The sequence below is a fragment of the Mustelus asterias genome, chromosome 3, assembly GCF_964213995.1.
Source record: "Mustelus asterias chromosome 3, sMusAst1.hap1.1, whole genome shotgun sequence".
In the NCBI taxonomy this organism is placed as follows: domain Eukaryota; kingdom Metazoa; phylum Chordata; class Chondrichthyes; order Carcharhiniformes; family Triakidae; genus Mustelus; species Mustelus asterias.
In genome coordinates this window covers 73,012,443-73,023,944 of record NC_135803.1, presented here as the reverse complement: position 1 = coordinate 73,023,944, position 11,502 = coordinate 73,012,443, and the positions used below count along the sequence as shown (strand labels likewise).

Here is an 11,502-nt window from a genome sequence, read left to right as displayed (position 1 = left end):
TCCATCATTATTCCATAATGATAATTTTCACATCGGGCAACACGGTAGCACAGTGGTTAGCACTGCTGCTTCACACCTCCAGGGAACTGGGTTCGATTCCCGGCTTGGATCACTGTCTGTGTTGAGTTTGCACATTTTCCTCGTGTCTGCATGGGTTTCCTCCGTGTGCTCTGGTTTCCTCCCACAGTCCAAAGATGTGTGGGTTAGATTGATTGGCTATGCTAAAATTGCCCCTTAGTGTCCTGAGATGCGTAGGTTAGAGGGATTAGCGGGTAAATGTGTAGGGATATGGGGGTAGGGCCTGGCTGGGATTGTGGTCGGTGCCGACTCGATGGGCCAGATGGCCTCTTTCTGCACTGTAGGGTTTCTATGATTCTATGACATGACTTGGATAGAGAATATGCTTTGAGCCATTTTGTTATTGCCCTCTTTTTAGGTCTAAGCAGCATCACAGTCTTAGTGAACTATCTGTTTGAAAGCTTTTTCCACACTGTGTATAGGAGCTTCCACGGGGGTAGGTATCAGTTTAGAATCTGTCAGAGTTATGCATTTTGGAAGTTTGATTTATTACATTTTTAATTGCATTCTTTAAATGTCTGCAATAAAAAATTGCAGTTAATGTCACTGATTAGTTTTACATCAGGCAACCATTTAGTGTCCATTACACCGATCTCTAAGTGGCATATTAAGATTGATTATCCAAATTCTCCATACGGATATATTCTGTTTCTGGTAAATAATCTTGGGGTCTTGATAACCAAGAACATCTGTTTATCTGTCAACCTCTTTCAAAGCATTTTCTAGGTAATTTTACCATCAAGTGTTTTGTTGAATTATTTAGAGCAGAAGGTTCCAGGTTCCATTCTTGGACTTTGCTGATCTTCAGAAGGGATGATAGAATAAGGCTTCAGTGGCCCTGAGGGAGTCATAGTCTTAGATTTCCTAGTCAGCCATACTGCAAAAGGCAATGGCAAACCACAGCAGTGCTTTGCCAAGACTAAAACCGGGGGCGGGGAGGGGAAGGGTCTTCTCTTTAAGTGGCAATGAGGAGATTTTTTTTCTCTCTCAGGGGGTCATTAGTCCGTGGAATTGTCCTCGCCCCCCCCCCCCCCCCCCGGGAAAGCAGTAGAGGCTGGGTCATTGGGTTTATTCAAGGCTGAGTTAGACAGGTTTTTGATCTACAAGGTAATCAAAGGTTATGGGGTTGTGAATGGAGTTGAGCCCACAACCAAATCAGCTATGATTTTCTCCAATAGCCAAGTAGGCTGGAAGGTCCCTTCTGTTCCAATGGAGGTTGGAGGATATATAATAATGAAAGTCTGAATCATGTAGACATAAGTACTGCCAATAATGAATATAGAAGCAGCGTTCATGTTTATTCAATGCTGTGGGGATTTTGAATAAAGATGATACTGACTCCACTTTGGGGGTCAACAAACTGCAGACACGCATGCGCAGTCTGCTGTCGGGGGCACGGCGTTAGCCCCGCCTTAGGTTCCCTCCTATTGGGCAAATCCTGTTCAACTCCGCCCTGCTATTGGACAAACAGGTTGCCACTCAATGAGAAGAACTTCCGGTGTTTTGGGGCGGAGTGAAGAATGGCGGAGGATGGAGCGGAGCGGCGGCTCCAACAGCAGCAGCAGCAGCAGCAGGCCATGGAGAGTGAGTGAGAGAGAGAGACAGGGGGAAGGGGAAAGAGAGAAGGGGGGGTGAGGGAGAGAGAGGGGTCGGGATGGACTCGGCGGGGGGGGGTCGGGATGGACTCGGCGGGGGGGGTCGGGATGGACTCGGCGGGGGGGGTCGGGATGGACTCGGCGGGGGGGGTCGGGATGGACTCGGCGGGGGGGGTCGGGATGGAGGGGGGGGGGTCGGGATGGGGGGGGGGGGTCGGGATGGAGGGGGGGGGGGTCGGGATGGAGGGGGGGGGGGGTCGGGATGGAGGGGGGGGGGGGGTCGGGATGGAGGGGGGGGGGGGGTCGGGATGGAGGGGGGGGGGGGGTCGGGATGGAGGGGGGGGGGGGGTCGGGATGGAGGGGGGGGGGGGGTCGGGATGGAGGGGGGGGGGGGGTCGGGATGGAGGGGGGGGGGGGGTCGGGATGGAGGGGGGGGGGGGTCGGGATGGAGGGGGGGGGGGGGGGTCGGGATGGACGGGGGGGGGGGGGGGTCGGGATGGACGGGGGGGGGGGGGGTCGGGATGGACGGGGGGGGGGGGGGGTCGGGATGGACGGGGGGGGGGGGGGTCGGGATGGACGGGGGGGGGGGGGGTCGGGATGGACGGGGGGGGGGGGGGTCGGGATGGACGGGGGGGGGGGGTCGGGATGGACGGGGGGGGGGGGGTCGGGATGGACTCGGCGGGGGGGGGGGGTCGGGATGGACGGGGGGGGGGGGGGTCGGGATGGACGGGGGGGGGGGGGTCGGGATGGACGGGGGGGGGGGGGTCGGGATGGACTCGGCGGGGGGGGGGGGGTCGGGATGGACTCGGCGGGGGGGGGGGGGTCGGGATGGACTCGGCGGGGGGGGGGGGTCGGGATGGACTCGGCGGGGGGGGGGGGGTCGGGATGGACTCGGCGGGGGGGGGGGGGTCGGGATGGACTCGGCGGGGGGGGGGGGTCGGGATGGACTCGGCGGGGGGGGTCGGGATGGACTCGGCGGGGGGGGGGTCGGGATGGACTCGGGGGGGGGGGGGGGGGGGGTCGGGATGGACTCGGCGGGGGGGGGGTCGGGATGGACTCGGCGGGGGGGGGGTCGGGATGGACTCGGCGGGGGGGGGTCGGGATGGACTCGGCGGGGGGGGGTCGGGATGGACTCGGCGGGGGAGGGGGTGGTCGGGATGGACTCGGCGGGGGGGGGGTCGGGATGGACTCGGCGGGGGGGGGGGTCGGGATGGACTCGGCGGGGGGGGGTCGGGATGGACTCGGCGGGGGGGGGTCGGGATGGACTCGGCGGGGGGGGGGTCGGGATGGACTCGGCGGGGGGGGGGGGGTCGGGATGGACTCGGCGGGGGGGGTCGGGATGGACGGGGGGGAGGGGGTCGGGATGGACGGGGGGGGGGGGTCGGGATGGACGGGGGGGGGGGGTCGGGATGGACGGGGGGGGGGGGTCGGGATGGACGGGGGGGGGGGGTCGGGATGGACGGGGGGGGGGGGTCGGGATGGACGGGGGGGGGGGGGTCGGGATGGACGGGGGGGGGGGGGTCGGGATGGACGGGGGGGGGTCGGGATGGACGGGGGGGGGGGGTCGGGATGGACGGGGGGGGGGGGGGTCGGGATGGACGGGGGGGGGGGGGTCGGGATGGACGGGGGGGGGGGTCGGGATGGACGGGGGGGGGGGTCGGGATGGACGGGGGGGGGGGGTCGGGATGGACGGGGGGGGGGGTCGGGATGGACGGGGGGGGGGGGTCGGGATGGACGGGGGGGGGGGGTCGGGATGGACGGGGGGGGGGGGGGTCGGGATGGACGGGGGGGGGGGGGGTCGGGATGGACGGGGGGGGGGGGTCGGGATGGACGGGGGGGGGGGGGGTCGGGATGGACGGGGGGGGGGGGGTCGGGATGGACGGGGGGGGGGGGTCGGGATGGACGGGGGGGGGGGGGTCGGGATGGACGGGGGGGGGGGGGTCGGGATGGACGGGGGGGGGGCGGTCGGGATGGACGGGGGGGGGGCGGTCGGGGGGGGGGGTCGGGATGGACGGGGGGGGGGGGGTCGGGATGGACGGGGGGGGGGGGGTCGGGATGGACGGGGGGGGGGGGGGTCGGGATGGACGGGGGGGGGGGGGGGTCGGGATGGACGGGGGGGGGGGGGGGTCGGGATGGACTCGGCCGGGGGGGGGGGTCGGGATGGACTCGGCGGGGGGGGGGGGGGTCGGGATGGACTCGCCGGGGGGGGGGGTCGGGATGGACTCGGCGGGGGGGGGGGGGGTCGGGATGGACTCGGCGGGGGGGGGGGGGGTCGGGATGGACTCGGCGGGGGGGGGGTGGTCGGGATGGACTCGGCGGGGGGGGGGGGGGTCGGGATGGACTCGGCGGGGGGGGGGGTCGGGATGGACTCGGCGGGGGGGGGGGGTCGGGATGGACTCGGCGGGGGGGGGGGTCGGGATGGACTCGGCGGGGGGGGGGGGGGTCGGGATGGACTCGGCGGGGGGGGGGTCGGGATGGACTCGGCGGGGGGGGGGGGTCGGGATGGACTCGGCGGGGGGGGGGGGGGGGGGTCGGGATGGACTCGGCCGGGGGGGGGGGTCGGGATGGACTCGGCGGGGGGGGGGTCGCGATGGACTCGGCGGGGGGGGGGGTCGGGATGGACTCGGCGGGGGGGGGGGGGGTCGGGATGGACTCGGCGGGGGGGGGTGGGGGGGGTCGGGATGGACTCGGCGGGGGGGGGGTCGGGATGGACTCGGGGGGGGGGGGGTCTGGATGGACTCGGCGGGGGGGGTCGGGATGGACTCGGCGGGGGGGGGGGTCGGGATGGACTCGGCGGGGGGGGGGTCGGGATGGACTCGGCGGGGGGGGGGTCGGGATGGACTCGGCGGGGGGGGGTCGGGATGGACTCGGCGGGGGGGGGGGGGGGTCGGGATGGACTCGGCGGGGGGGGGGGGGGTCGGGATGGACTCGGCGGGGGGGGGGGTCGGGATGGACTCGGCGGGGGGGGGGGGTCGGGATGGACTCGGCGGGGGGGGTCGGGATGGACTCGGCGGGGGGGGGGTCGGGATGGACTCGGGGGGGGGGGGGGGGGGGGGGTCGGGATGGACTCGGCGGGGGGGGGGTCGGGATGGACTCGGCGGGGGGGGGGTCGGGATGGACTCGGCGGGGGGGGGTCGGGATGGACTCGGCGGGGGGGGGTCGGGATGGACTCGGCGGGGGGGGGGGTGGTCGGGATGGACTCGGCGGGGGGGGGGGGGTCGGGATGGACTCGGCGGGGGGGGGGGGGTCGGGATGGACTCGGCGGGGGGGGGTGGGGGGGGGTCGGGATGGACTCGGCGGGGGGGGGTGGGTCGGGATGGACTCGGGGGGTGGGGGGGGGGGGGTGGATCGGGATGGACTCGGCGGGGGGGGGGTGGATCGGGATGGACTCGGCGGGGGGGGTGGATCGGGATGGACTCGGCGGGGGGGGGTGGATCGGGATGGACTCGGCGGGGGGGGGATCGGGATGGACTCGGCGGGGGGGGTGTTGGGATGGACTCGGAAGGGTGGGGGTCGGGATGGACTCGGCGGGGGCGGGGGGGTCGGGATGGACTCGGAAGGGGGGGATCGGGATGGACTCGGAGGGGGGGTCGGGATGGACTCGGAAGGGGGGGGTCGGGATGGATTCTGGGGGTGGGTCGGGATGACGTGGGGGGGTCGGGATGGACACGGGAGGGGGCAGTCGGGTTGGCCCCGAGGGGGGGAGGGGGCGCGTTGGTAGGGATGGACTCGGGGAGTCGGTGGAGGGATGGATTTCGCGGGGCGGGGGGGGAGATCGGGATGGACTCGGTGTGGGGGGTGGTAGGGGTCGGGATGACTCGAGGGGGGGGGTCGGAATGACTCGGGGGCGGTCGGGATGGACTTGGGGAAAGGAGGGTGGGATGGTTGGCAGGTGGAGAGAGTGGGGTTGGATGGTTGGCAGATAGGGAGAGGGGAGGTGGGATGGTGGGGGGGGTAGGAAGGTTGGTGGGTGGAAGGATGGGTGGAGGGGGCAGCGAGGTGGTTGAGTGGGATGGAGAGGGTGAGCTGGGGAAAGAAGAGGCAGCAATTGAGGACAGTTGAGGTAATTGGATGAGTGAGTGAAGTATGGGGATTTATGTTAGTAAGGAAGATGCTGGGAGGGTGAGGGTTAGAGGATGGGAGGAGCTGTTGAAGATGGTGGAGAGAGTGAGTGACAGACTCGTGTGGGTAGGAGGTTGAATGATAGGTTAAGGCAGGGTGTCTGTGACGAGCAGAAGGCAGGTGAATGAATGCATGAAGAGCTGGGGATTGAGGAGATGAGGAAAGGGTGTGACCTAGGGCGGGCCGTGTTAGAGGCGTGGGAATGGGGAAACATAAATCGAGGGGCTTTAGATGAGTACAAGGAAATGAGTGAGAGGTTGAGTGAGGTGATGGAGGGGTTTGGTGGGGGGGTCGGAGGAGGAGGAGGATGGGAATGAGAACGCAAAAGTGGCAGGGAGCAAAATAGACCAATGAATGCTAGGAAGGTGAAAGTTTCAAAATGAATTACAGTAACCATGTGGTTTTTAACAGTTGACAGACGAGTCGAATCTGAAGAGTCTGGGGATGAAGAAGGTCGAAAAAAAGGAACTATTGATGAGTTGTCTCATATCAAGTTGAGGGGAACTGGAGGGAACGCATCAGGTACGAAACTTCTTTAATTTTACATTTTATGGTGCATATAGAGGTCCAATTGGAAGCAAATATGTGGTGAAGCGGACATGAGGAGGTTGCGGGTAGATATGGATGGGCTAACGGAGTGAGCATATGTTGGCAGATGGAGTATAATGTGGGACAATGTGAAGTTGTTCGCTTTGACAGGAAGAATATAAAAGCAGAGTATTACATAACCTGAGAACGACTGCAGAATGCTGAGGTGCAGTGGAATCTGGGTGTTCTAGTGCAGTGGTTCCTAACCTTTATATATGTCATGGCACATGGGGGAGGGGGGGTCTCGTGACATACCGGTTCAGAGTCACTGTTTTAGTGCCTATGTCACAAAAAATTCCTATGCAGGTACAGCAAGTAATTAAGAAGGCTAATGGAATGCTATTCTTTATTACAAGAGGAATTAAACATAAAAGTAAAGATGTTATGCTTCAGTTATACAGGGCATTGGTGAGACCACATCTCAAACTGTATGCATTTTTGATCTAATTTAACAAAGGATGTAAATGCATTGGAAGAAGCTCAAAGGAGGTTTACTAGATTGATACCGGGAATGAGTATGAGGATAGGTTAGACAAACTGGGCTTGATTCCACTGGAGCTTAGAAGAGTGAAGGGTTAACTTGATTGAAGCATACCAGATCCTGGATGGTCTTGACAGGGTCGAAGTAACGTGAATGGTTCCTCTTGTGGGCGAGTCTAGAACTATGGGGCACTGTGCTAAAATTAGGGGTCACCCTTTTAGGACAGAGATTAGGAGAAATGTTTTCTGAGGATTGTGTGACTTTGGAACTCTCTACCTCAGAAGGTGGCATAGGCTGGGTCATTGAATATTCTTAAGGCAGAGGCAGATTGATTCCCTTGCCTAACAAGAATCTATGGTTATTGGTACAAGATGGGAATGTGGAACTCAACACACACTGATCAACCATGATCTTATTCGATGCAGGCTGGAGGGACCAAATGGCCTACTCCTGCTCCCAATTCGTATGTTTGTATTTCATTTTGTGCCGTCCTCCAAATTTCCTGTTCCTGACAATGCAGCTCTCGAAACTGAGGGAGTAACTTCATCTACTTCCTGGTCCCTCTATTCTGCCAGGGTTTTTGCCAAAGTTTCTTGATGTTTTTCTTCCTCCTCCCTAAGAGATTCTTGACTTCTTTTGGTCATCTTGTTGGTGCTCTGGCACATGCCTCATGCCATCCCACAAAGGCAACTTTACGTGGAGAATACATTGTTCTCTTCAATGTTTTCCAGCTTTAACTGAATGAGGGCAGCGGCATGAAATTTCAATTACTCTCTAAAAATACTTTAGAAAGTAGAATACAGTAGATGATGGAAATTTAAAACAATTTAATAAAACCAAGGATTTGATGGACATTTTTAAGTCTCAAATCGTCCTGCCACATTTTTAAAAATTATGTACTGATACCTATGTCTCATGTTCCTGCACCCCTTTAAAATTGAAGCATGTTATTCTCATTATTAATTTCAAAATGTATCACTTGTACTTCTCTGCATTAAATTTTATCTGGTTAAAGTCCAACAGGTTTATTTGGTAGCAAAAGCAAGCTTTCGGAGCTCTAAGCCCCTTCTTCAGGTGAGTGGGAATTCTGTTCACAAACAGCTTATAAAGACACAGACTCAATTTACATGAATAATGGTTGGAATGCGAATACTTGCAACTAATCAAGTCTTTAAGAAACAAAACAATGTGAGTGGAGAGACTCACATTGTTTTGTTTCTTAAAGACTTGATTAGTTGTAAGTATTCGCATTCCAACCATTATTCATGTAAATTGAGTCTGTGTCTTTATAAGCTCTGTTTGTGAACAGAATTCCCACTCACCTGAAGAAGGGGCTTGCAGCTCCGAAAGCTTGTGTGGCTTTTGCTACCAAATAAACCTGTTGGACTTTAACCTGGTGTTGTTAAGCTTCTTACTGTGTTTACCCCAGTCCAACGCCGGCATCTCCACATCTTAAATTTTATCTGCCATGTTTGTGCCCATCTCACCAATCTATCCAGCTCCTGGAGTCTGTTAAGTTTCCAAATTTAAAAACTCTAAAATTATGTACTGTATACCCCAGTACCATTGTCAACCCCTAGGATTCTATACTTCCTTCCTGTCTGAAAAAACAACCTCCACTGTCTGCCTTCTGCCCCTCAGCCCATTCCATTTCCACGCTGCCATTGTCCCGTGAGCTTCTAGTATGCTAAGAAATGCATTATATAAAACTTTACCAAACACCTCTTGGAAATCCATACACAAAGAATCAACCACAATCCACTTATCAATCCTCTCCATCATTTCATCAAAGATGATTTGCATTCAAATTAGCGCTGAGTTTTGTTTATTAGTTTATAATTTTCCAAGTTTCAACTGTGGTAACGTTACAGGATTTATAATCCAGATAGCTGGATTAATGGTTCAGAGATGAGTTCAGATCCCACCACAGCAGATGGGAGAATTCAAATTCAATTAATAAATCAGGAATTTAAAATGTGGTAATCATAAAACTACTAGATTGATGATTAAATCTATCTGGTTCATTAATCAGGGGAGGAAATCTGCTGCCCTTAGCCAGTCTGGTCTACATATGACTTCAGGCTCTGAGTGGCATGGTGGCACAGTGGTTAGCATTGCTGCCTCTCAGCGCCAGGGACCCGGTTTCGATTCCCAGCTTGGGTCACTGTGCGGAGTTTGCACGTTCACCCCATGTCTGTGTGGGTTTCCTCTGGGTGCTCCAGTTTCCTCCCACAGTCTGAAAGACGTGCTGGTTAGGTCCATTAACCATGCTAAATTCTCCCTCAGTCGACTAGGGGATTTTCACAGTGTTAACGTAAGCTTACTTGTGACACTAATAAATAAACTTTTAAATGTGATTCTTAACTGTCCTCTAAAGAACTATTCCGGAATATCAAACCGCTGCGGAATGTAACTGTAGGTACGCTTACCCCAACAGATGAAAAGCAGCAGTTCGTGAAGGTGACTCACCTCCACTTTTCCAAGGGCAGTTAGGGATAGACAATAAATAATGCCATGACTGTCTAAGATGAAAGGGGTACAATAAGAAATGAAAAGGCATGTACAAGACCAGATAAATTGTGCTCCGATTCTACCTTGCTGTGAAGCAATGGAAGCACTATGGGATTAGTGTGGAGGTACTGGATCACTTTTATTAGACAGGCAGTGAAAAAATAGCCCTGTACTACAACGCACTTGCAATGAAAAGGACCTGCACTGATAGCAGTATGGGTGTCCATCAAAACAAGGGCGGCACGGTAGCACAGTGGTTAGCACTGCTGCTTCACAGCTCCAGGGTCCCAGGTTCGATTCCCGGCTCGGGTCACTGTCTGTGTGGAGTTTGCACATTCTCCTCGTGTCTGCGTGGGTTTCCTCCGGGTGCTCCGGTTTCCTCCCACAGTCCAAAGATGTGCGGGTTAGGTTGATTGGCCAGGTTAAAAATTGCCCCTTAGAGTCCTGAGATGCATAGGTTAGAGGGATTAGCGGGTAAATATGTGGGGGTAGGGCCTGGGTGGGATTGTGGTCGGTGCAGACTCGATGGGCCAAATGGCCTCCTTCTGCACTGTAGGGTTTCTATGATTTCTATGAAGATGGGGCTTCAAAGTTGAGGTCGCAGAGGGGATTGTGGTACCAGAGATTTGGAACAGCTGATTCAGAACAGATGGCTGAAAGCCACTTGGATCCAAATTTGTAGAAAAACTTGTCTGTAAAAAAGTATTTGCCCTTTGAATGGCAATAGTTCACTTTAATGGAACTGTACAAAAATTATGTACTGTGGCACAAAATTCAGAAATTTAGGCCGGAAGTTTCTCCCCAAAAATCTAAGTGTTGAATTTGCGTGAAAACTGGAGTAATTCATGTTGGTTTTCAGTGGGATTCAGACTAGAATCTTTCACACTCTGTGCACTACAGAGGCCACCAGCGCAAATATCATTATAGGAGAGGTGAGAGCGACAGTGACAGCCCTTGACATCAAGGCCGCATTCGACTGAGTGTGGCATCAAGGAGCCCTAGCAAAACTGGAATCAATGTGTATCAGGGGGCAAACTCTCTGTTGGTTAGATTCATACCTGGTACATTGGAAGATGGTTGTGGAGGGTCAGTCATCTCAGCTCCATGACATCTCTGCAGGAGTCCCTCAGGGTAGTGTCCTGGCCCAACAATCTTCAGCTGTTTCATCAATGACTTTCCCTCCTTTATATAGGCAGAAGTGGGGATGTTTGTCGATGATGGCACAATGTTCAGCACCATTCGCGACTTCTCATACTGAAGCAGTCCATGTTCAAATGCAACAAGATCTGGACAATATCCACGCTTGGGCTGACAAGTGGCAAATAACATTTGCGCCACACAAATGCCGGGCAATGACCATCACCAATAAGAGACACTAACCACTGCTCCTTAACATTCAATGGTGGAACCATCACTGAATCCCCCACTGTCAACATCCTTGGGGTTACCATTGACCAGAAACTCAACTGGACACGCCACATAAACACAGTGGCTACAAATGCAGGTCAGAGACTAGGAATACTGGGGCGAGTAACTCACCTCCTGACTCCCCAGAGCCTATCCACCATCTACAAGGCACAAGTCAGGAGTGTGATGGAATACTTCCCACTTGCCTGGATAGGTGCAACTCCAACAACACTCAAGAAGCTTGACACCATCCAGGACAAAGCAGCCCGCATGATTGGCACCATATTACAAACATTCAATCTCTTCACCACCGGCGCTCAGTAGCAGCAGTGTGTACTATCTACAGGATGCAATGCAGTAACTCACCAAAGATTCTTAGACAGCACCTTCCAATCCCACGACCACTTCCATCTAGAAGGACAAGGGCAGCAGATAAATGGGAACACAACCTGCAGGTTTCCCTCCAAGCCACTCACCATCCTGACATGGAAATATATCACTGTTCCTTTGCAGTTGCTGGGTCAAAATCCTGGAATTCCCTCCCTAACGGCATTGTGGGTCAACCCACAACACATGGACTGCAGTGATTCAAGAAGGCAGCTCACCACCACCTTCTCAAGGGCAATTAGGAATGGGCAGCTAGCGACGCCCATGTCCCACTAATGAATAAAAAAAATAAATCAATGGGCGGGGCCTATTCCCGCCCGGGAGGCTGAAACC

The 11,502-nt window shown here is 56.8% G+C and overlaps 1 protein-coding gene across 1 annotated transcript in view; it reads left to right on the top strand.

Moving 5' to 3' along the window:
- Positions 1-1,562: 1,562 nt before the first annotated feature.
- ppp1r7 (protein phosphatase 1, regulatory (inhibitor) subunit 7) overlaps positions 1,563-11,502 on the top strand; it is a 36,817-nt gene continuing 26,877 nt past the window's right edge. The window contains exons 1-2 of the mRNA XM_078209200.1: positions 1,563-1,662; positions 6,207-6,317. Coding sequence (XP_078065326.1) covers positions 1,599-1,662; positions 6,207-6,317 — 175 coding nt within the window. The 5' untranslated portion in view covers positions 1,563-1,598. The remainder of the gene's footprint in view (positions 1,663-6,206; positions 6,318-11,502) is intronic.